The 26,566-nt window shown below is 35.5% G+C and overlaps 1 protein-coding gene across 7 annotated transcripts in view; it reads left to right on the forward strand.

Moving 5' to 3' along the window:
- Positions 1-714: 714 nt before the first annotated feature.
- LOC145671313 (uncharacterized) overlaps positions 715-26,566 on the forward strand; it is a 70,125-nt gene continuing 44,273 nt past the window's right edge. For 2 of the 7 annotated variants that reach the window (XM_081740300.1, XM_081740295.1), the window contains exons 1-2: positions 715-852; positions 10,313-10,767. In XM_081740300.1, coding sequence (XP_081596426.1) covers positions 10,391-10,767 — 377 coding nt within the window. In that variant the 5' untranslated portion in view covers positions 715-852; positions 10,313-10,390. Of the gene's footprint in view, positions 957-1,565; positions 1,813-10,312; positions 10,768-11,893; positions 11,973-26,566 lie in introns of those variants that run through there. The other 5 variants (XM_081740301.1, XM_081740298.1, XM_081740297.1 and 2 more) reach the window with 5 other exon arrangements.

The following is a 26,566-nucleotide window of genomic DNA, read 5'->3' on the forward strand; positions in this document are numbered from 1 at the left end:
TTAGGAATTCAAATATTTTGTTCTATATTTATATTAAAGTTTCCAAAATTTTGCAGTTTGTGATACTAATAATTACTTTTACGCACTCGGTTGCACTACTGCTATGAGCGACTTACTTCGTTGGATTCATCGCTACTATGACGATTATGTCCTTCTTCACCGCGGTTCGGAAATCCGGGAATTTCCCGTATCTAACTAGTTGCGTAATAGCTGGTAACCTCTTGCATTGCACAGTGCGTACAGTGACAGTGACGTTGGAGAACGTTGTGCTTTTCTGGTTCAGTGTAGTGCGTGTGATTTATATATTAATTTAACTGTGGTTGTTCTTAATATAAATTATACAGAAATTTCGTGGGTTGAGTTCGGTGAATTGTTCCAATACGAAAGCAACATGAATTTCCCAACTCCTCCAAAAAATATAATCGTACTCTATAAGAAGGAATGGGAAAAAGTGATCCAAAATTTTAAGTATTTGCAAACTTTTAATGCTATATTTATAAATTTTGTATTCTTGAAAGCGCAAAGTGCAGTGGTTTTGTCAAGATGGTCATTAGTTTTAAAGAAAAAATACTCGAGTCTTCCATTACACATGAAAAATATTTAAATTATTTTAATTCCTTTGTAAAATTATGTAGCGACTTTTTTAGCGACTTGGCAGGAGGCGTTTAGCGACTTCTAGCGACTTTAGAGAACTAAACTAGCGACATTTCCCACTGGCGAGTTGGCAACAGTGTTTATTAACTTTTTAGGTGCGTAACTGGTGAAGAACAAGGAGTACTGAAGGAGAAAACTCAGTTACAAATGCAAATATGATCTATCCGTTCTACATTGGTAACTTGGATCATGTTACAAGTAATTGTTATGTGTAAATATTTTTAAATTATCTGCTAGTACAATAGAATACGCTAAAGTTCTTAGACGTAAATAAGTAACATCCACTCTCATGTGACACAGGGGTATGTGCAAAAAAAAAAAAAAAAATCTTTTTTAAAAAATGCATGATAAATATAAATGACAGTAAATGCATATAGTATACTGTTATTGATACCCTTTCTGTACAGGTGAAATGTAGGTACACCACTGGAAACAATGGTCCATGTTCCGTTAAGGGGGTTCAAAAGTACACTGGACCCCCTTAAGCTAACCTAACCTAACCTAACCTAACCTGACCTGACCTAACTTAGCCTAACCGGCAAGTCTTTACTTTAGGCAAGGCAGTGACAATTTCCAAGTCATCTGAACCGGTTCTCGCAATTATAGTTACAGTTCCCAAGAAGGAAAGACAGAAAACAACGTGCCCTGCGGGGCTCTAACCCGCCTTCACTCGCTAACGTTCGTTCGCCAATACTATGTACTGACAGGATATCACTGCCTTGCCCAAAGTAAAGACTTACCGCCTAACCTAACCTAATATAACGTTATATTATGTATTCAAACGAAAATCAATAGAAAGAAGTGGTGTCAAAGGCACTGGATCCCCTTAACGAAACATTGACCGAAACAATTATTTAAAGTTTATAATTTTTAATTGCCTTCTTATTTTGATCCAGATTATATATTACGACGCTTGTTTGGTACATCCCGAGTAGTTAGAAGTGCACTTTCTGCTTTATTTTTATGTAGATATGTTGTCGATTTAATATGGGTGGTAACGAAGATTGCAGATTGTCTATAAGTAGCTTTAATGTAAAAGGTCTTGCGTAATAAAATTGGACGGCTGGAAGCCATATTGATTATTACATTGTAGTGAGTGTGTGTGTGTGCGGATTTAGCGGAAGTTCTTTCCTGGAGTTCGGTGAAACTCTTAAACTGGTAAGTAGTTCGTTCCTTCATGCAGAAAATTATAAGGCATTGATTACTTTTCGTTGAATTTTTAAATATTAAATGGTATTGCATGGTGTGAAGAATGAGATCCTTATTTCATTAAAATGATTTTTAAAGTGTAATTCCATTCAGTGCTTGAAGTGGCCTTGTCGTATGTATATGTGGCCACTGATTGAGCGTATCAGTGTATTAACCCCGGGTATCTTTAGTAATGGGTAAATTCCCGGGAAGATATTTTTAGGGAAGATTCCCAAAATGGGTATTTTTCCGGGAATTTATGTACAATCGCAAAGAAAATTTCATTCTCTTACTATATTATGATTTCAAAGTTAAATTCGTTTCTTATCACGATATATTATTACAGTTTTCTCCAGAGGATTCTTTAAAATGTATATTCTGAACGGTATGCCTACTATGTTACTTTATTAATATTTTATTATATTTAGAGAGTACGCATAAATGCATACTTACTTACAATATGTTCTATGAAAGTAAATATGTGGAAAAATGGTATAGTAAGTCCGCATATTTTTACACCGCTAAACATTTTAAATTTCTAAGTAAGTGGATTTTCTAATCTTCACTCTACTTCTGATATTATAAACATATTAATTTTTTAAATGTTATAAACAAATCAGATTGGGTAACTGCCAGAATCTCTCACAAATTTATCAACATTTGCGCATACATATTTTATGTTCACAAAGTTTGCAAGATATTGACATATGTTTAAAATTTAGCACGTAACATTGCCAGACACGCCCTTTCTTCCTTCCTATTTCTTGAAGTTTCATGCGTTAATTCACATGTAAAAAGTCCAAATACCTCTTCAGAAATTCGAGTCAGAGACAGAAGACACACCGACATCTATTACTAACGATGGTTCGAGGTCTATTAGTTGTACTTCATCTCTATTTCTACATAATTTCTACATTACTGTATAAACTGGTTCCTTTTCATCCTTTGTAAATTAGTATTTTGCTACTTTTTAGTGCAAATGGGAATGGAATTAATAAATCATATGAATAGTTATATAAAGTACAGTCAACAAATTTTATTTTTTTAGCCTCCAAATTATTTAATGCCTAGAAGTAAATCATAATAAATGAAAATAAAGTGATTAGCCATACGGTTCTTATAATTTGGAAGATAAAATAAGGAAATGGAAATAAATTCCTTCCCGGGAATTTATATGCCAGGGAGAAAACTCGGGAATATCATTTTTTATTTTCCTTCCCACCGGGAATATTCCCACTGCCCATCACTAGGGGTGTTAAGTAGGAAAGAACATTCGGGACCTATTGAGTGTGACGAGTAGACGTGCCAAATTCACATCGAAAATTGCACGCGGGATTCATATGCGTATTCCTTGTGGAGGTCGGTAGACTATATCCACATAGGATATGAGGTAAGTTAAGCATTGTAATGCTTAGTGTAGGGTAAAGTTGCTTTTGTATAAGTAGTAGTAGTAGTAGTAGGAACGGGTTGGAAGCCCCGCAGGAGTTGGTTGGGTTATGTTCTCAACATAAGTAGTAGTAATAATAGCAGTAGTAGTAGGAGGAGGAGGAGCGGGTTAGAAGCCCAACAATTGGTTGGTTGGGTTCTGTTCTCGACATAAGTAGTAGTAGTAGTAGTAGCAGAAGTAATAGTAATAGGAACGGGTTAAAAGCCCCGCAGGGGTTGATTGGGTTCTGTTCTGGGCATAAGTACTAGTAGTAGTAGGAACGAATTAGAAGCCCCGCAGGGTTTCGTTTGATTCTGTTCTCAAGTAAGTATAAGTAGTAGTAGTAATAGTCAGTGTTGGGAAGTAAAGTAACGGAATAACGCGTTATTTTTTAAGTAACGTTTCCTAGTAACGCGTTACATTTTTTCCAAAGTAACTGTAGCGGTAACGCGTTATAAATTTTTAAGTAAGGTAACTAGTTTGCGTTACTTTTTTCGCGTTACATTTCGGATGAGTAAGTACAATATATGTATATTTTTCGGAAACAAATGTTTCTTTCCTGTGAGTGAATTTCTCAGAATGGATTAATGGAGCATGAGCTACGTATGTCAGTGACCGACAGCACCGACACACAGAGACACGTAAGATCGTAATGTCACTTCCTGTTTTTGGAAGGTGAGGACAGCCTCAGGAGAATCACGTGTACTTTTTGCAAACACCTGGAAAAATTTGTCATAGATTTTGACAGCTCCAAATCCATACATTCAGTGAGTAAACTACGAGTGCAATGGTAGGCCTACGGGTAGTCTATTTTACTTTGATTGGTATTGTTTTCATAAAGATGGAGAAAGAAAATATTTTACCGTTCGAACATTTGAAAGAATACATTTTCTTAAAAGCTGATGATGATGATGACCGAATTTAGAAGTAAATTTCCTGAAGTGCCCCTGTGGGAAATATTTATCAACAACTAGAGTGCCATAATTAACAATATACAGTAAGACGTTAATATGAATAAACTGTGACTGATGAGTAGGCCTACTTTATTACTGGAAAATAGTTTGTTGGTGGTATGTAATGTTGAAGTTATTTCAAATCACTTTGCGTATCCTGGAGTCCCATTGATTATAGAGTTTGGAACAACTAACTTTGAAAAGCATGTATTGATTTTACAGTTAGTGACAATTTTTGATTCACCCCAAGTTCATGTGTTCTAATTTTATTAGCTGTAGTATAATGCTCTATATTCTGTATTTTTAATTTTGCAAACAATATTGCTATTATTGTATAATTAGTTTAGCAGAATAATAATAAGCAGCCATTTTTTCCTAATGCATAGGGATGGGCATGACTCGAGCTAAAACTCGACTTGAATCCAAGACGAGTTTCTAGTCTACCCAAAGGTAATTTTCTCGAGTCGTGTCACTGTTTCTGGCATCGTGTTTCGAGTCGAGTCAGTTTCATAAATGGCTCGTTCGTTCAGCTCGTTTTGAAATCATGGCCTGATTACAATAAAAAGCGAAAGCCATGAGAAATGTAAGCAGTAATATGGAATACTTTCCGTGTTGCTTACGAGAGGGGACACTGCTCGTATCTCACCTCGTCTCGATAAACGAAACCATAAGAGAGTTTTATAACAAGCTCAGTTCGGCTCGGCTCAGCTAAGCCAATGACTCGAGCCGGCTCGCTTGAGGTGAACAATCGGCTCAAGCCAGCTTGGTTGGAATCAGCCATCAGCTCGGTTTGGCTCAACTGAGAGAGGGCTCTAGCCGACTTGGTTGTTGAGCTGTTTCCTCGGTTCGGCTCGATGCTGAACGAACTGTGAGGTGAGCTGCTCGAGTCGTTGACAATTCTAAACCCGGCAAAGCAGTTTTGAACATATTTGGCCAGCATCCTACAACTTTTAACAATCTTTGGCTCAAGTTTGAAAACTCAACCTAGACATCAACCCAAATTCAGAAGTTCGTGAATAATGTCCTTGACTGCTAGACTTCACGACTACCGAGGTTGACAATCAACTAGTTCTTTAATATTCAGATACAAACCGTCTATCTTTCATGTTTCTATACATGTTGTTATAAAAAATAACAATAATAATAATAATAGTGGTAGTACTAGTAGTACCGAAAATTGAAGTGATAAGATTTTTTCACATATTTCGGACCTAAAAGTAACGTGTTAGTAACGCGTTACTTTGGAAGTAGTGTAACAGTTACTTTTTTGGAGGAAGTAACTTACCCAACACTTGTAGCAGTAGTAGCAGCAGCAGCAGTATTAGTAATAGTAGTAGGAACGGGTTAGAAGCCTCACAGGGGTTAGTTGGGTTCTGTTATCAACAGAAGTATATGTAGTAACAGTAATAGTAGTAGTAGTGAATTGTTGAAATATTTTTATTCTTTTACTATTTGCGTATAAATCGATTGCCTAGATATGCGGCGTAAAACTACAGTGCAAGAAACAAATTAACCTTTGTTACGTGGACCACTAGAAAAGCACAAATGCTCTGTAACCGAGTCAGGGCAGGGCAAAACAGGTGCAGCCGCGCATTCAATGCTGAGTATGTGGACATGCTATATGTCTGTATCTTCTCTAACGGTAGTTGAGCGCGTTCTGTAGAATAATAGACCAAGGTACCCTGAGCGCGGAATATCTGATCTGCGCTTATTTCTGCTTGTGTATTACGTATTACAGACATGTTTCCAGGTGTACAGTTGTCATCTGAAAGTTCCTGACGGCACATATTTGACGAGGACTACAATATTAACTCTAGTAATTATTAAACGCTTTTATTAATTGCTACAGAATAAGCTTAACTGACACACAATTACGAAGTCCAATCTGATAAACACTTCAAAGTAAGATTCGAGATAATATCACAAGCAATCTTACAAAAGAAAAAACTAATTACCAGGTTATCGTAAAATAAGTATCGCTGTTCAGAGAACTCTGTGGAGATGTAATCACTTGACAGAATGCAACCAAACTTGGAAGGAGTACATTTGCGAACATGCAGAAGCAACTGGTGTAGAAAACAAAACTAGATCCAACTATCTTTTACGGGAACAACGCGCCTTTTGAATTGTGTCTATTTAAAATTCTTGGATACCTACAAAAACGAAGTTAAACGTTAGTCTTTCCTGTGGTTCCTAAAATGAAAGCTTCCTCCAAAATTCCAGGAAAATATTAGTGTCAAATCTCGCCTCCAGAGGGTATTGTGTTTCTGTTCAGTGTTCAGTGGTATGGAAGACAAATTATATTGATATTCAAAGAAAGAAAGACCGTAAATATGTCCCCGTGCGACGCGTGGCATTGATTTGTATTCCGTTAATAACCCCGTGGTGTAGTGATGTGTTATGAGCGATGATGATTATGTGGAGGTCCCTAAGCAAGGAGAATGCAAGGTGACTAGTGCCGTATGAGATGATGACCTTGTAAGGACGGGAATACAGGGCAACATGGGATCCGACTCATGTGTGTGTTCACTGGAAATCGAACACGGGACCCCTTGAGCACAAGGCAAAGAGTGTGGGTAGAAAAAAGAAGCAAGCATCGGATCACCATCAACTCCATTCTGGCACATAGTGGCCCTCAAACCCGTATCACTGAGACGCAGGTGTGAGTAAGCACCTGGAGAGGAAATTATAGTCTTTCTTATCATTTAGCATCACTAGTGTCGTTTTTCTTCAGGCTACACTTACATGGCATTGTACAGCGCCACAGTTACCTCTGGTGGCGAAAATTGGAACTAATTTTGTTTTCTCGCAATCGCTTCTGCATGTTCCCAAATATGCTCCTACCAAGTTTGGTTGCATTCTGTCGAATGGTTACGTCTCCAGAGTCCTCTGAACAGGATACTTATTTTCTGATAATCTGGTACTTCAAATACTTAACGGTAGTATGTACCTACATTCCTTTTTGTACAGTTGTGTGTAAAATTATTGTAAATATAGAGATAAGATTATGCCTACGCTATTTTCAATACAACTGCTCATACTATCGTAAATTAATAAGTAGAATCAACTGATATTTACCTACGGCAGCAAGTAAGAGAAACTAAATACAATAACAGATAAACAAGCCAAACTATATATCACATATCGGAGAAACAAATATCATGTGAAGTGCCACAAGGATCCGTATTAGGTCCGTTATTATTTTTGATATACATTAACGACCTACCAAGTAATGTTGCTCCTGAAGAACTATCACTTTACGCAGATGATGCTAATATAGTAAAAGGGAAACCAGACGAAGAAATTTAAGGTAGTGCAATCGAAATCCTATTTAAACTATCTCACTGCATTCTAGAAAATAAACATAAATAAACGGTGAAAAGACGCACGCAATCAATTTTCATCATCTGCGCAACAAGCATGCACAGCCTGTGAATATTTTAATTGAAAACAATGAAACAGAGTACGTGAATTCAACCAAGTTTTTAGAAATTTTTATAAATAAAAATCTCTCCTCGTATGTTCATATAACAAAGCTTAGTATAAGATTAAATCTCTTTTCCTTCGCAATTAAAGTACTTAAAAACGTGTTAAAAGATTTTACTTTAAAAACAATTTACTATGTATTATTCCAGTCGAATGTAACATATGGCATTATATTTTGGGGAAACCTACATAAAGCAAAAATAAATTTTACAATACAGTAACAAGAATGATGGCAACTGCTAAACCAATATTTAAAAACCTTCGTATACTCCAGTACCCTGTTTTTGTATCTTAAATTTATTGATATTTGTGAAGACACCTGGAGGGTATTCTTATGCGAATAGGAGAACGTCGTAATTATGATACAAGAAATAAACAAAACCTTTCTATTGTAGAACACAGAATTGTATTATATAAGAAAGGGTGTAAATATGCGAGTATCATGCTGTACAATAAACTTCCCAAAGATAAAGACTCAGGACTCTGATGCTAAATTTAAAAAACAACTCCTGAAATATTTACTACAATATTACTTTTACTCGGCAGAGGACTACATGAATAGCTAACTGTAAAAAAAAAAAAAAATTGCAAGGTGCCACAGCTATTTGAGGACAAAATAACCCGCGGAAAAGATGAGCAGAAACTGAAGATAGAGCATTCAATGACAATCGAACGTTATGTATAGGTGAAGACAGGTCCAATAGACGATATTGAATGAAATCGCCATCTGCCGCAGTACCAGTCTCTAAACGGTGTCGAAATCGTCGGCAGACATGAATGAGGTGGGTCCTGGAAATGTTTTCCATGAGATCCACAGTAGCTGCCCTGAGACCCGCAACGGTGTTGTGTAGATGCTTATTGGAGACCCTCTCAACCACGCCCCAGACGTAAAGTTCCAAAGGGTTGACATGAAATGAGCTGGGCAACCACATGTTTGGAGTGACGTGGTCGAGAAAATTCGTGGAGAACCATTCTTGGGTTGAATGGTCCGCATTCGCGGGAGCGAAGTCCTGCTGAAAAACATGTGGCCTGCCGTAATCCAGGATTGCACAACCGTCTTCAACACATCCGTGTAAGCAACGGTGTTGACTCTTGCACCTTGCCTAAAAACAAAAATATGGAGGCATCACGTCACCCTCACTCCTCACAACCATCACGGAGGCGAGGAACTTCATGTGCATGACGGTTAGAACCTCCTCGGATGTTTTACGCAACCATTAATCATTTCTACGCTTCGCCTTCTTGTCATGGACGAAGATTTTCTCATCTGAGAAGAACCAGAGCATTTTTGACTGCTTCGGATGTTTCAGCTTGTTAAAAAAAAAAAAAGCCTGGCGCGGTCATTCTATTATCCCTGGTTCTCGCGGACATAAATTGGCCTCTCTGCATCACGTACGACTTATAACGAAGGTCTTCATGTACCAATGATCGTGGTGGCCTCGCGAACCTGCTTCTCCCTTGCGAGTGCCCTCATGGCCTTCTCACTGTCCGCTTCCACAACAGCCTGAACAGAAGCGATAAATTCTGGCATCTTGGTCCGGTCCGAGCACTGGCAATGTCGTTTCCTGTGAGAAACGATTTCCACATCGCCAAGGCAGCCTCCAGTTCTCTCCGAACTTTTAAGACGAATGACTGATCGAGTTTCAGGAAGATAGCGATGTTGCAATTGGCCAAGGAGAAAATGACTGCATGTTTCTTATTCCCCGGGTTAGCCTAGAGTTTGCCATGTTTACCTGCAACAAAGCAGGATGTGTTACAATAACATAAAGGATAGTGTGTCACTTAATTCCGCACGTGTATGAGATCTAATTAAATCAATTTCATTACTTGTCTTTAGGACTAGATAGATATAGAAAGATTTCCACATACACTGTAGGTAATAATTACTTACTGCAACTTGATTTGTAATAATGATATCATGCAAAATGCAACCATAATTATTAACTTAATGTATGTAATTTACACAATATTATTTCTTTCTACTCTTGTGATATAAATGACGTGTCCACTTCACATGCATTGTAATACAGTGCTAAATGTATGAAGAAAGGACTAAAATAAGTACAATACAATATGGTGTGCGTGTAAGTGTGTCTGTATGTTAGTTATGTATTAACTGTCTTTGTTATGGCTTGAAAAAAATAAATGAAAATTTGTGAGGTTTACGTTCCACGTTTATGCCGGTTAGGCTAAAGGAGACGGTGATAATGAGAAATGAATGAAATGGTGGAATGAAGAAAGTGGGAGGAAACCGGAGAAGCAAAAGGAAACTCACGCAAACGGTGTTTGTCCACCACTAAGTTCACTTGGCAGGAGCAGGGTTTAAACCCGGTACACTATGCACCAGAGATAAGCGCTCTACCTTAACGCGAGTGGCATAAGTATTTCTTGCAAATTCAGACAATTAATATTATTATATCAACCGATACTGATACTTATAATACTTGGATTAGCGTCTAGTTTTTAATTTGATAATTGATTTTATATAGAGAGATAGATTTATGTATGTACTAATACAACTTATAATTGGCTATATTTCTTCTTGAGCTAGTAAAGTGAAAATAACATTAATCTGAAAATGATCTTCCATTTATGTTTTTTTCAGAGATAACAGTTTGTTATTTGGAAACACACCAATTAAAGTGCTTTTGAAAATTGTTAACAAGTAGATGTTACAATTATCATGATGGAAGATGAATATAAAATTACTTGTGAATTAATTTCTATGTTATCTCAAATTGTCAACAAAGCTGAGGAAAACAAAAATTTTGAGGAAAAGCCAGTTGAAGAAAAGTATGTGGAATTCACGAATAACATAGAATGCAAATTACCAGTGGTCGAAGTAGATAATTCAATAATGAATAAAGGTGTTACTGCTTCTTCTACTTCGAAATTACTTCCCATAAAGAAGGAAGAACCGGAAATGAAGGATGATAAAATACATTTAACCAGTTGTGATGAACAACTGAAAATTGAAAAATGTGCCGGATCTCTAGAACTATCTGATCTATTGCTGAATAACAAAATAGCGCAAGAGATAGACGGATGTGAACTCCAAAGGTAATATTTTACTTGAATCCTTTAGTTTGTTTATTCTATAGTTTATTATTATTATTATTATTATTATTATTATTATGAGCGTAAGTTTGCGTCCACTGTTCCTTGCGGTATTAGAATATATAAGAAAACCAGCACATCCAACTTAAATTCTCTTCATCATTTAATTGAGATATTACTACTGACAATGTTCTGAATTTTGGTAAAATAACAAGATGGATTATGGTTTATAATAGAGTATACGCAATAGATTTTAAAACGGCAATGAAAAGCAAGAAAAACAGCAAAACAATTACCTAGGTATGTGCTCAGTTCCATAAAAGAAAAATATAAAAATCACCTAACACTTAAGATGTTTAGCATTGGTGGAATACTAAATACATGGCTTAATTGGTATCGTTTTTACCTGCCAATCAGCCGTTCCATTCCAATCTTCACTGAGTTTAGTCTTTTTTCCGTCGAAGTAGTCACAAAAGTAGTATTCAATATAATTTTAGATCTGCTTTGACTCTTTAAAGCTTATCGGCCTGAAGTATCTTGACAAATAGCTTTAATTATATCTAATGTTTTGATGATAATTACACAGTATTATTAATTCAAATATATATTTTTTTATATATAATTATTATAAAATAATAAATATGTAATAATGGGCCGTATTACCTGCCCATATGATTCTTCTAGACTTAATGAATCAAACCATGTTAATATAGATTATGCATTTCCTAGCTATAAAATTTCCCATTCTCGTCCCTCGTGGTTCAAAGTTTTCGGGTCAGAATTTTAATTTCAAATACTTCCAGTCTGCTTTCTTACATAAAACCATAGAGCATAGTAGGCAAAACTACCATTTTATATATTGTAAGCATTAAATGTTTCGACAGTTGTTACGAAGACTTTGAATTTAGTCTGAATAATAACACGAATTCCACACTTTCAGTCAACATTTAATTTGTTCGCAAATATGGTTTTGATCTCCTAATGTTAATCGTTGCTATGTGAATGATCCACGTTGTCGAAAGTATTAGTTGATATTATAAAATATCCATAGCTTACACTATTTTGGTCTTGGTGAATTTCAACATATCTAGTTCTACGTGTATTTACAGCTGAACTCTTGATCTTGCAGGCGTTTAATGAAACCTCCGTATTTTCTATTGTCCTTACTATTGTCATCATATCATGATATCAGGATTAGCCACAATCTGGTAAGTGCCTGGTTGCCTCCTTTATTTTATTTATTTTTTATATTCTGTTCGAGGATAAAATCGAATAATAACGCAAGAATAAGTATCAATAAAAAAGAGACTATTTCCGACGTGAAATAATGCACAAGTACTTTCCCATTCGAACATTGCTATCGGTTTCATTTAAAACATTTTTAATAATTTTAACTACCTCTTCTTAGTATACCAAATTCGACGAGAATGTTGCACAATGGTTCCCTTCTAATCTATCTATCACTTTTCTGAATGCAATAAATAGTAGATGTACCGAATGGTTGTATTCCCACATCGTTTCGAGTATTGCGAGAATGGTAATATTTGCTCGATAATTAATTTTGCTTAAATCCACATTGGTAGTCTCCAATAATTTCATCTGCATATCGGATCAGTCTTGCTAACAGAATCTTTGAGAGAATTTTATAGAATGTTGAGAAAACAGTAATGTCTCGATAACTATTACAACCAGTTTTCTCGCCTTTCTTGTGAGGAAAAAGTAATTATTCCTTCCATTTCTGTTGCAATTCATTCTTGGTCCAGATATGTAGAATAAACTTGTTTATTTTATTCTAAAAAATATTTCCTCCAGTTAAAACTAATTCAATAAGACATTCGTCGATACCCGAAGACTTGTGTTAGTTTAATTTCCCTATAGAAATTTGTATTTCTGTTCGATTAGGTTCTAAAATCTGATTCAACTGTATATGCATTTTACTTTCTTTAGAAACATAATATCTTGTTTTCATGTTTAGTAAATTGTCGAAGAAATCTCCCCACGTATTCAAAACATTACTCTTATTTATGAGAATTGCTCCGCCCATTTTCTTTCATATATATGAACGATGTTGATAGCCCTTCTTATATTCGTTGATGGCTGTAGCTACGCCCTGAATATTTTTGTTTTCACTGATATCTTCAAGTTAAATATTTTATTTTTATTAAATCATGTTACTTCGTGCTAAAAGATTTGTAAGTTTTCCGCCTGATGTCAGTGAAATTTTGTGCACCTCTATCGTTCGAATTTAGTAGCCAACACTTTTGATTCCTTTGTCTTCTCTGCTAACTCAGTAAATTTCTGGTCGAATCATATATTGTTTCTATATATTTCTGTCTGCCTCAGTTTCTGTTTTGTAAAATGTTTTATCTCTAATTTTAACCTAACTCTCATCAACAGTAGTACAGTTGGGAATTTCCTAAACCGAGAACCTATTCGACATTTCAGTCTGGTATTCCTGTCTCGCAGGACTCTCCGTTAATTTTTTATATTAAACCTTTGTAGTTGCTCGCTGATTATTTTTTTTTTCCATCAATAATATCCTTATAATCGCTGCTACCGAGTAGTAGTCAGTATCATTCCCTTAGTAATCATATAGCAATTACACTAAACTGTCTTCTGTCTGCTAGAACGTGATCAATTTGATGATGTCGAGAAATGTACGTAAAACCCTTTTCCTATTTGTGATTTCTATTGTATTTTTATTTTTTTAAAGAAAAGTGTAATTTTTTCTGTCCTCTCCCTTTCCTTTCCGTTTAGTATCTTGAGCTTCTACCAAATAGAGACACCTCGATAACTGTAACAGCCAGTTTTCCCCCTTATTTTCTAATTCTTAATCATTCATTGCGTATTTTTATGCATCTGTCATATAAACACTTCTCATATTCCATGTTTCAACTCTTATATTCATTTTACGAGTCATACTAAAATGCCAATTTATTAGTTCTGTTTCAAAGGAGCGTTCTAAAAAGATGAGGGTGTTAATCTCAAACAAAACCCACAAGCTGCAGGACCACTAAAACTTTTTCGTTTTTGTATGCTTAACATACAGGTCTTCAGCTTGGGAGACCCGGATTCGATTCACTGGGAGCTCATGCTGTTTGGATCCCACATGTATTTTCCCGTCTCTGACATCATCAGTACTGAACGGGTTCCAATCAACCTATTGTGAGGACTGCTTTGTCGTCTGTCCGGGGTTGCTTATTCAGTATATTCGGACCTAACCTCTACAGCTAGAGGACTTACCCATCTCTAAGAAGGGAATGCGCCATGTTATAGTGACAAGAAACCATCTGAAATAATCACGAATCCCAAATCATACCAATGTACTAGAGTAAGGCCGCGCTAAGAAGAGCTCTGACAACTCTCACGTGCCATCAAACGCGGTTGCCACATTTATCTTCTGTAAAAATATAAATATAACAAGGGGCACATTTTGTGGAAATGAATCATATATGTATTACAACAAAAATATTATTTAACATTATGCCTGATGAAAGTATTAGACAAAAGAAACAAACAAATTAGTATTGCGTTAAGATAGTTTACAAAATCGTAAAGAAAACAATCGTTACTTCTAAACACATAGGGCCTTATGCAGAGTCGTTTTAACATATGATTAGCGTCATACTAAATGCCTGACTACTGCATGGAAACATATGTTAGTCGAACTTTTAGTATGAGATCGGGCTTCTTCGTAGCTAAGCGGTTAGCGTACGCCTTTGGCATGGGAGACCCCGGTTCTATTCCCGGCGGGAGCTCATGTGGTTCGGATTCCACGTTAATCAGTAGGTCCACGTCTCATATAGCCTCGCTGTTGAAAGAGACGTTAAACTTAAAATCAGTTCAACTCTTTACTATGACACTAAACACGCGTCAGAACGACTCTGCTAAGACCCGTAATGTTATATATATATATATATATATTAATGAAAACTACTTACGTTAGAGAATGGCTTTCAATTGTAGATAATTTAATTCCATTTACTGTAGAAATCTTACGCTTTTTTCCTAGGGTGGATAAAATTTCCGTCGGTTCAGCGAGGTCTTTCAGGCACTTCTCTTTTGTGATTATTTTCACAGTTGTAGGACTAATGTATAAAGCTGAATCTACTCTTTCAATCACTTTATTCGATGGCAATAAAGGGCCGTCGTTACGTTCTTTCTCCAAATATTCCCTAAGATTAAACACAAATTCCCGTTCTCCTTTAGCCTAACCAGCATAACCGTGGGACGTAGAACTCAAACAAATTCCCGTGCCTGACTTGTCAAGGGCGCCCCCTTTCCGCACTTACGCACTTCAGGCATTGTGTTCATAAACACAAACACACACACATACACATACTAAATTTATATTTTAGGTCTATGTGAATAATACGAATACAAACTATGTTTGACTGAAGAATGGAAATAGCAACACAATATTCACACCAATGCACTGAGATGATAGCACAAAAAATCAAGACAACCTGACAACACAAAAACTTTCACAGTAATGAGTAGGTATAAATGCGACAACACTGTTCGGTTACCATGGAAACAACCTAGGGTCTAAACCTATCCTCCCCTTCACATATTGGTGAAAAAATGTCTTCTACGAAAAGACAAACATAGCTGGATCTCGTTCGTTACTTTCCAAACACTCAATTTCTAAATCAGTCCTTATGAAAAGCTCATTATAACAATCTCTGTAACATATAGAGTATGTAGGTACATTTTTTCCTTATGTCAACAAATTTCCTACAAAGATCATTAGAAATTATACTCATTTCAGCCTGACATTCCAAATAATGATTCATTGCTCTTGAAGTTTAGAACAGCCGTACAGGCTCACTACCCTCTTCGCTTTTAATTCCACGAAAACCTACTCCCTGCGGCGATAGGTAGGTGGACCGGTTGTTGTTCCATGTAACCCCACTTCTATTTACGTAGCAAATTTGTCAAAAGGACAGAGTTGTGTCAATAAGTGGAAAAAGAAAAAAGTATTCATTATTGTGGCAATAATTTTAGGCCTAGTAGAACTACGTTGTGCTGGAATGTTGAGGAGTAAAGTGAAGTACGATTATTTTTTTAAATATCCAGTTTGTAAATATTTCAACTTATAATCTGATTCAATCAGTTATAAAGTAATTCGATTCCTTTATCGTTCTGTCATGTGGTCGCTTTGATTCTTCTTGCTATGACGGTTCGCAACACTGTCGTCAACTTACACGATGTTAGATCTGTCAGAGCTCAGGTTACGATGGCCCTAGTCTAATCAGGTTATGCATACACATAATCAACAGTAAATATAAAGTAGGTAACCTGTTGCGATAGACACAACTTGGAATATGAATACGACAATAGCTACAAAATATAGTTGAGACAATTTTCTTCCCTTTTACACAACTCATATTTGTGAGTCCATCTATCTGTATACTACATGTTTCCGTAGCACTGATTCGTTTATAATGAAATATGCCTTAGTGCAATCTTCCAAGTTAACCCTATTGTTGCGAGTGCAATACATCAGGGGAAACGGAGTATAAGAATATAAAATCCACCTTATAATGCAAGACTGCACATACAGATACAAAACAATTTTCTCAGATGAAGCACGTAAGAATAATCCGACACCAATAAAATATTCGCATTCGTTACGGATAAAATCGGTTAGGGATAAGCTGGCTGAAAAATAAGTTACTCCAAATTGAAGTTTCCCCATATATATATGGCGTAATTTTTCCCTTAGGCTTCCCAATCAACCCATCTCATGGGAATATTCTGTCAATAGTTAAAGCGGAACCTCACAATTAATTATAAATATATTCCACGTTCGTTTTCAAAATATGTATATTTGACTTTGATTTTGTAGCAAAATGTAGGTTTCATTTGAGACTTTGTACTGATTTACCCTGTGTATGCTTAAAATCACTAAACAATGAGGAGGTGGATCTATATTGCTAATTAAAAATTAACTTTGATTTAACTTTCGTGAGCAAATATTTGCTTTCCTTGGAATTTGGAATATATGTTTCTGAGATTTTGCAGTCGTGCCTAATACTTGGACTTGGAATCAGTCCAGGATAAGAGATTAGACTTAATTCCTTTCCTAAGATTTACATAATAACTCTCATGATAGCTTTCCGGAAAATAATTCGATTTTCATAAGTCATAGTGTTTATACTAGGAGGCTTTCCCGCAATTCTGTCCCCTTTTTTTAAAAATCATTCAATAATAAGAAGGTACATTAACGGCCCTGTGATTTCTCGAAATTTTTGTTAGTGAAATTTCTAGAATATAAAGCGATTAATTTTTCTTTTTAGAAAAAAATCTCTCGTTTAAACTATATTGAACAGCATTACAACCTATAGTTGATTTTAATAAAGGTATAAATGTAGCTGCTTTCAACCTTCCGAAGTAATTGGTTTAGGTTGAAATCAGTGGAAATTTATGTGTAAGGGAACTATATCCAACCCATATTCCAAGGTAATTTTATATATGTGAAGAAAATTTCCAGCGTACTTTCCCTTAAGATTACTCTATTTTGATATATAATCCATTTGTTTTGACATACTATTGCATTTACTATGCACGTCAGTTAAAGGGTAAGCATGTAAAAGGGCGCAAGCTTCCAAACTTAGAAATTTCATAACTTAAGAACATAACAACAAAATAATTATCCTTCATACGTTTCACCAAAATGACTCAATTAAGATGCAATATTGAGATATTTTCATTAAAACATTTTGGTCATCTCCATTGAGGTAAAATCAGTCATTAAGTGGAGAATGAATTATCCCTTTCTTAAATTTTAAAAAGTTTTACGACAATATTTGTAAACATTATTTGATTTTTAAAAATTATGGTGTAAATGTTAATTGCAGCTTATCCACAACTGTCACTTCTTAGGGTGAAAACAGTCCAGAATAAGGAGCACAAAACTTTCTTAGAATTAAAAATGTGAGTTTCGTAAAAGTAGTTTGTTCCGATATAATATTGCGTATATTATTTCTGGAGCTTTGCAGTCATCCCCATTGATTTAGTTTAAAACAGTCGGCAATGAGAGATTGAACTTTATACTTCCCCACTGATTCAAAAACACTTTCCTCTAAACATTCGAGAAAATGGGTTTGGAAAATGAAATGAAATTAAATTAAATCTTTACGTTTTACGTCCCACGGTTATGCCGGCTAGGCTAAAGTAGACTGCTGATGAGAAATGAAGGAAATGGTGGAATGAAAAAAGTAGTAGGAAACGGGAGAATCCTGAGGAAACCCACGCACATAGTGTTTGTTCACCACAGTGTTAACTTGGCGCGAGCTGCAATCGAAACGGGGACCCCATGCACCAGAAGTGAGATTCTACCATTGGGCCACCATGGCCCCGAAAATGGGTTTGAGTTTGACGCGATATGGACTTTATTGTTCTGAGGTTTCCTAATTATCTCTACAGTTTTAAGTCGAAATTGGTCATAATGGGGGTGATGTCTATTTGAAATGTTAGCCGGAAATTTTGTAAAAATTATCAAATTTTATGAAATAGAATGTATAGTGTGTTTTAAAATCACAGAATTACAGCAATTCATTTGAGTTGAAATTAGTCAGAGCTAAAACAATGTATTCGCCTATCAATTTTCTTAAATATATATATTTTCTTTCAGTTGGATATCTTAGTATGAATATTGCGTATTAATAAGGGAAAAAATTTCCGCAACTTTATTCGGGGTGGTTATTATTCTATTTTAAGACAGCATCAGTAAAATACTGATTTCATCAAGAAACATGTGCTTTCCTTGGGAGTTTAAAAATTAACTTGGTATTAATGGTGACGTTTGAACGTGTCGAAATGTAAGATATAAAAAAAGATTTTCGCTTGCATCATGAACGCAAAGCTTCACTAGTGAAAAGAAAATTTAACATTCTAAGAAGAAATAAAAACGTAATTCCGGGATAAAACAATTCTTTGGCATTGATTAGGAAACAAGGAAAATTAAAATTTAATTTTCAAAAATCAAATTTAATATGCAAATCTAGCTGCAAAGGCCACTTGGGCATATTGACAAAAATAAATGTTTATACTTATTTCAACATCAATAAGATCTAATTCATTAATTCGAAGCAAAAATAATTTTTTCAGTCGTTTATAATTGGATGGAACCTTCGTTTCAAATAACGAAAAAGAGCCATAAATTGTAAATATTTCATAATAAGAGAACTCTGATATTTACTATCATCAGTTTCGGTGTTTAGGACCAAGACGTTTAGGTATGTTAGCCGCAGGATTCGAGCATATAGGTCCGTGTTTCCCGAAATAATCTCAGCATTTTCTCTTGAAGGTTTCGTCGGTGTCCTTCTCATTCCTGAACCATGAACATCCGAAGATGCTTTTGATTGGCTTCGTATTCGTGAGGTCGTGGGTTCGATTCCCGCTGCCGACCATCCTGACGGGTTTTCCAGGGTTTTCCTCAGTCCTACCAGGCAAATGCCGGGATGATACCTACTAAACAGGCCCTGGCCGATACCTTCCCAAATCCTTTCCATTGTTGTTATTGTTGTTAGATATCCAGTATAAAATGACCTCTGAGCTGTATCTGGTGATTGTTAAATAAGTAAATAAATAAAATAAATATAATGAAAATATGCCAGTTGAGAGGCCATTTTATTCAAACTTATTGCTAATCTAACCATACTTCAGTGTGCCTCAATGTATGAATGTCATGCAAGAAATGAATTCCTCTTTCGATGAGGGGTGGAATAAGAATATTTTCCAATATTTAGGCCTAGGTTGCATTAGTCGTACATCAGGGAACAGGAACGATCTCTCTCGACGTTAAGCTGTCATATAGCCCCAAAATGAGCTGAAACACTTCTATATTGTTAGATGTGGATGAGTAGTTGTAGACGATATATTCCTCGGTACGTGTTTAATATCATTCTCCCGTGCTGATCAGAAAGGAGCAAGTTCTTATTAGTCCAAGTAAAAACATCTCAGTAGGCTTCTTGAAAAACATTTTTCGTCTGAGCCCATTCTAGACGTTTTATTGTTAGAACAGTTCTCGTGGTTGGACGTGAATGATAAAGTCGAGCTGCAGTAAGGCGTCGTCTTACTGTCTAGTGTGAATATGATAGTTCCTCTGTTTTATTTTTATACGATAAACGTATTTAAAAAAGAAATTACCAAAATCTGGTAAAGAAGTTTAACAATACACAGAATTGCGTAAAGTATATGTGAAGGTACACTATGTTAATAGATTGATTGTTATTGATGGATAAGAAAAGCTGGTAATAATTTTACAACGAAAAAGTAGGCATTATAGATATGATAAATTCTAAACTCTCGCAATTTATTCCAAAGAATTGCAAAGGTAAAGGATTAATAATTTGATTTCAAACTCCCATTTGAATAACACTTTCCGGAATTTCTTACTGCGGTCCGGGTACCAAGATTAAAAAAGGATTAGAAAGAGGAGATAAAGTTATAAACTCTTAAGATGAAGCTTGCATTGAGCATGATATGTACTACAGAGATAATAGAGATACAGCTTCTAAACACCTTACAAAGAATTAGAAAATAAAGTATGGGCAGGACTTTTTGCTAAAGATGCATCATTAATTACTGGAAAATTACCAGCTTTAAGAACTGCGTTAACAATGAAAGCTAATTTACGTATGGGTTTAAAATCAGAATAGCGTTTATAAGGATGTTCTCCATAATAAATATAGGTAATGTGTTCAATTAAACAAGCTTCCCTTTCTGTTCGTCATAATGAGTTAATTATTTCAAAAATTGATCATATTTTACCAAAACAAAACAACTTAATAAAGACAAAAAAAATGAAAGTCATAAAAACAGGAATACAACATAAATGAAATATTAATAATTCACCAAAATAATATATTAAAGTTTTTATTTTTCGGCACCTGCCAGTCTTGCAGCAATAGGAACTGCTGGTTCTTTACCAGGATTAGCACCAAGTGTTAAAATAACTGTAATACATACAATAATAAATATACAAGAATTAAAACAGAATATGACACACAATGTTGCAATTAAAGCAAAAGAGGGCGGTGAAGTTAGAAGTAGAAAGTCAAAAAACTAAAGCCACTAACAACATCGACATCAGTGGCGTATTTATTATTTTATTTCGGGGAGGGCTTTGCTAACTTTAGTCCTGGAAATTTGAAAATTCTGCAAAATATTTCGTTTAATTTAATATAGTAAATATTTCGGGGGGCTTAAGCCCGGAAGTCCCCCTTAAATACTCCACTGGTCGACATAGAGAGGTTTATGAAATAACTAAAAGTAAAATTGTACAAATGTGTTTATGAGTGATTAATTGCCTAAAAGCCTAGAAATAGAAAGTGTGCCGCATAGGAAATTTAGATAAATCTGAAATTATTGGAACGCATTGGATATGTTGGTAAAATTATAAAGATGTTAAGTGCGTGTTTTATTCTTATGAAGGTATTCCCCCAAAATCATTAATACAATATTTTTCAGCTAAAACTTTTTTATAATGATAATCATATACAAGACGTTAATACTGTAATTTGTAGGCATCATTGTGTCAAGGATTTAAAATTATTGTGTGAAGGTTGTTTTAGCCATGCTGTGCATATAATAAAAATGAATAAAAAAAAATGTAGGTAGCTTTTATGGTGAACATTCATAAACGTTTTTCTTTAAAGATAGAAGATGCACCTTATGAGACTAAACATATGCAAAACATACTACTTGTATAGATGTAAAATATGATGTGTATTGTATATATGTTAGAAATATAGATCTGAAGGAAAAAGGTATATAAGTAAACTTAATGAAATAATTTATCAACATATTCCATGGCCCTGTATAAACATGTGTATCACATATTACTTCGAATAGATTAAAAATAAGAACTTGTGGAATAACCTTGATATGATGATAAAAATATTTCAGTTGCAATTTTGTCGAATACAAGCTTTTGAAGAAAAACATTGTGATATATATATTAAATGTTTTAAACCAGGGGTGCCCACAAGGGGGGGCTATGACGCAAACTGCGTCATTGAAATATTTGGGGGGGTTAAAAATCTATATAAATATGTTTGAGAGGGTGTAAAAATTAATCGAAAAAAAATTTTTTTTCATGAAAGAACACCTACGGATAGGCAATTGAAGGGGGTGCGTCATGGACATGAGAGGGGTGAGCACCACTGGTTTAAACGGACATAAACATTCAAAATACTAGGCAATTTTCAACCCCTGTAATGTTAGTTTGTTCCTGTCCGAGTCAACTATGTAATGAGTATTGAGTTCAATGCCTATTGTCCCTCTTTGACAAGGCAACGATAATGTGTCCAAAATTCCAGGGAAAACGTGGCTTAAATTGTCATTGTCGTATATTGGGTATGAAGCTCGTTTCTTGGACATCACAGTTTTAAGTAACAGCTAATACTGTAGCGTATTGCACTGGAATTCGAACTGTTGTAACACATAGAAATAAGAATCGTGTTTGTGGTATAAATCTTTCCCCGTTGCAATACTAAAATAAATAACACCCAGGACTCCAAGTACGGAAGATTAACTCCACCTTTCAGTAGCTACGAAATCGTAATGAGTCCTATATTCCCTATGTGGTGATCATCTCATATACCCCAGATTTATATTTGAGTATTGTTTCGTATAGCGTCGAAAGGGGAGGAAATACAGGTTGCATTAATAATGGCGTAACATATTAATGCGTAATTCAAAACGACAGAATCACCAGCCTACATTACACAAAATGGATACATAGTAAAGATATACTAATAATGGCTACAAAAAGAAAACACTGTTGGCACATTTCAACTTTACCTGGGAAAAACGTAATAACGACACAGTTACTATGAGAAATAAGCATTAACACAACCCTATTTGTATTATATAACACAGTAAAATATTATACTTCTTGAAATTAAATTTTATTCAAACACTAGAAAATCACTGTAATAAATTTTGGTTATAACACACTTACGTTAACGCATCATTTTTATGTATTGAAAGTTTAAAATGGACAACATTTGGCTCTTTTACCGGGTTTATCGCACGCGGAAAATATTCTGGATTTATATGAATAATGTAAATACTTCGTATTCACTATTTCTTGTAACGCGACACACAGGATGATTTTTTCATGGCTTGATTTAATTCTGTAATGAGTAGTTTCTTGATGACATAATCACACTTTCTAAAAACGCACACTTTTTTTTATGTTTTTCATTTGGGTTCAGTAGAAACATTCTGTGTAAATTTCGTCCAATAAAAGTATTAGCATAATCGTTTTACATATTAATGTATTTCATATAATAAAACAAAAGTTTATAATTTGTTCGAATACCATATCAATTTCTTTCTGTACTGATGTTATGAGTGTATGGTTTAGCATATCAGGATCCCGACTGAACTTCCTTGCACACGCTAAGTCTCAGTTCACATATGAATATATTACGCTCACTATAGTTAATCCAATAGGAATTTGCACAATATTTCAGTTGGACCGAATATGGATGGAGGCAATCGGATGTGGATGGATGAAATTAATATGTATGAAATCGATCATATTAATTTGGGACTGTTTGAACCAATTGAAGTATCCTACTCACAGGTGGGTAGGAAAAGACTCGATGCATTTCATGCTTAAATAGGAGTTGTCTGGAGTTACTGATTTTTTGAGAAACGTGAGGTCTCCCCGAGAAGTAGCAAAAAGAATAAGAACAGAATTACGTTGTTCCTAAAAAAAAATATCCCTTGCAGAAAACATTTTTTTCAAACACCATTAGTCATGTTATACCCCTAACTCAAATTTAACCTCATCCTCCCAAACACAACGAAAAACGAACTTTCCAGCTACGCACAATGAAAATTGAGAGGACATCAAACCGATCATATCGTGAGTGCAGAACAACAATCACCCGCTTGCCTTTTTATCGCTATTAGGGTTGCAAGATTTGTAAAATAAAAAGGACACTGACTTTAAAAAAATCACGCACAAACATCTTTCACAATAACCATCACTGCTATAATTCATACAGATTTGAAGTCCAGCCTTCACATTATCAACACTAAGTCTATTTCTAACATCCATGCAAAATAATTTCATTCTTGGGAATATTCTTTCACCTTCTGCATTACAATTCGATATGAAGAAAATGTAAGATAAGACGAACACTCCTTAAAAATTCATGAATACGTTTCTTTATGAGATACAAAATCCTGAAAATTTCCAGATGAAATTATTTCCTTCAGTGAACAATATTCATCATAGAATACATCTATGTTAAAATCATCAATTTTTAGCTATCTAACAGCAGACAGCAAGGAGTCAAGTGAAGGAATTTGGTTCGCTAAATCGTGGTACTAATAACTTATTTATTCTATCTCCGTTCTGACAATCTTCAAACTTTGTTTACCTGTTATATTAATTAGCCTTCAAACTCGAAAAGGAGGGAAAAAGCGCGTCCGGCTTGGGTACAAAGCCGGACATCAATTTATGTGTCCAAAAGCCGGAAAACTCTAATCGCTATCCGCACATTTTCTGCTCAGGTAATGGCACTGTAAACTAACCAGAAAATATGAAATCAAAACTTAGTAGTAATTAGCTACGTATTTATCTAAAAATAGTAGACAGTAAATGATTTCAATTAACAACCAGAAGTTCAGTCACATATCTGTAAGGTATAAGCGGGTCACTTGGCTCGCCTACATGTTTCGAAGAAGTGGAATTTTTCATATCTATTGCGAAGACATAGTTTTCATTCCAAAAAAATGTAGTTACGGCGATTCCATTCAACTTTTTTGCGATCCACAGACTTATCACCATGAAACTTACTTTCCGTAAGAATGTTTCAACAACTATAATACGGTACTGGGCTTCTTTAACATAAGTGTGTGCAAAGTATTTAGACTTCCAAATATTACCAGGAAAATAACACTGAGTTCATACAGTAATATAAAATCCAGTGTAGCATGCTAGAAAGTAACATACTACACCAATCTTGTATACTCACTACAAGGAATCGTAAAGCACACAAAATGATAAAAGGTAGGAAATTTAATGTTTCTATGTCAGCGAGAATGAATTTGGCATTCAAAGTCAACCATATTTGAATGATAGTAGATTTCTTGCTCATACACCTCCATCTGATAAAATTGACGAAAGTTAAAACTAAGATTAAATACAATACTCTGTCAGACATATTAAGCAAGAATTGTGAGCTGTTAACAATTACATGAGAATTTACCCTGTTTGTAGTTATTGGTGGATATAATTTCAGCGCTAAAAAGAACAGTCAGTAAATAATCACAATGTCTTCATATTGTACAGAAATGATGTCTTTTAAGAGATAAAACAACGCAGTATTCCGGAAAATAATCTGGAAACAAAGCCTGTGGTGCGAATCGATAAAACAAAAAAAAAAGTAGGATCCACAAATGATGTTCAAAACAAATGGTGAAGTAATTAACACGTGTTATCGATAAGAGTCTAAATTGTAGGGATTTCGGATAGAAAAATGTGACTGGTTTCCAACAAGAAAATAGAAGGAATACAAGAAATGCAAAATCCAATTATTTGTGTTTATTTTTGTGTAAATGATAAAAGCAAAGCGCTTTTACTTTGACTCGATGTAACTTCATGGTGATGCAGGGGTGTAGCCAGCAGGTTTGTGTAGGGGGGGCCGTCGTTTTTGAGGGGGGCCAGCTACAATGTACAAAGCAAAAAAAAGTGTTGCTGCTAGGGTTTTGGAGACCTGAAAGAAAGGAAAATTTTGGTTTCCTTCTGGAAAACTAAAAACACTATTTTAGCTTATTATTATTATTATTTATAAATTATATTCAAGATAGTTTTTATGATGCTAAATCAAGAACTATTGCCCGGGTCCAAACGCTATACTTTGTGCATAACTAAAGGTAACCAAGAAAGTTCTGTCCCTTTTCGTGGAGGTCTGTGTTCAATTGGACCTCACAACGTGAGTTGAATGCGAGTGGAGATAAGGTGAACGTCAGTTGTTGGTGTGGGTATATCCAACATATTACCTGGTTGTGGCAATTCAGACACACCGAGAAATTGCGTAAAGACAGAGGGAACATGGGACATCCACAGAGCGTCATAAGTGCATGTATGCTGAACGAGTTCAAATGGAGGTCAAACGCCGCTGTAGCGGGACAGAAGATATGCCAGGCCTTTGGTGAGAGTGTCATGATGACGCGGACATTGCAACGATGGTTTAACAAGTTTAAGAACGATGACGAAACACCCGAAAACACCACGTGCCAGAAGACCAACAAATGTACAAAGAGAAACTGGGACTACAATTCAGTGTGTGGAGAAATCATTCGGCAGCACATCCATCAACTTGGGAAGCACTACAAGTTGGGTCGATGAGTCTCTCATATTTTGACTCCGGGCCAGAAGGAAACGCGGCAGTCGCCTGTTTTTATTTACTGTTTCGGAGCCATTTCTGGACAGGGCGTTGGCATGTGATAAAAAGTGTGTCCTATACGAAGCTCCACGGCGCCGTCATCATTGGTTAGCATCCCATGAACCGATTTCAAAACAGCCGAAACCAGCACTGTACCAGAAGAAGGTCCTTCTGTGTGTTTGGGGCATCGGGAACTGCTACCAGCTGATCAGAGTATCGATGCAACTGTATAGTGTCAGCAGTTGAGCTGTGCTCAACAAAAACTCAAAAAAACTCTGGAGCCATCACTTCTGAATTGCAAATGGGTCCTCGTTTACGGGACAACGCTAAGTCCCACGTGGCTAGGATGACTCAGGACACCATTTTCCGCCTTGGATGGGAAA

The sequence above is a fragment of the Thermobia domestica genome, chromosome 15, assembly GCF_964235325.1.
Source record: "Thermobia domestica chromosome 15, izTheDome1.hap1.1, whole genome shotgun sequence".
NCBI lineage: Eukaryota > Metazoa > Arthropoda > Insecta > Zygentoma > Lepismatidae > Thermobia > Thermobia domestica.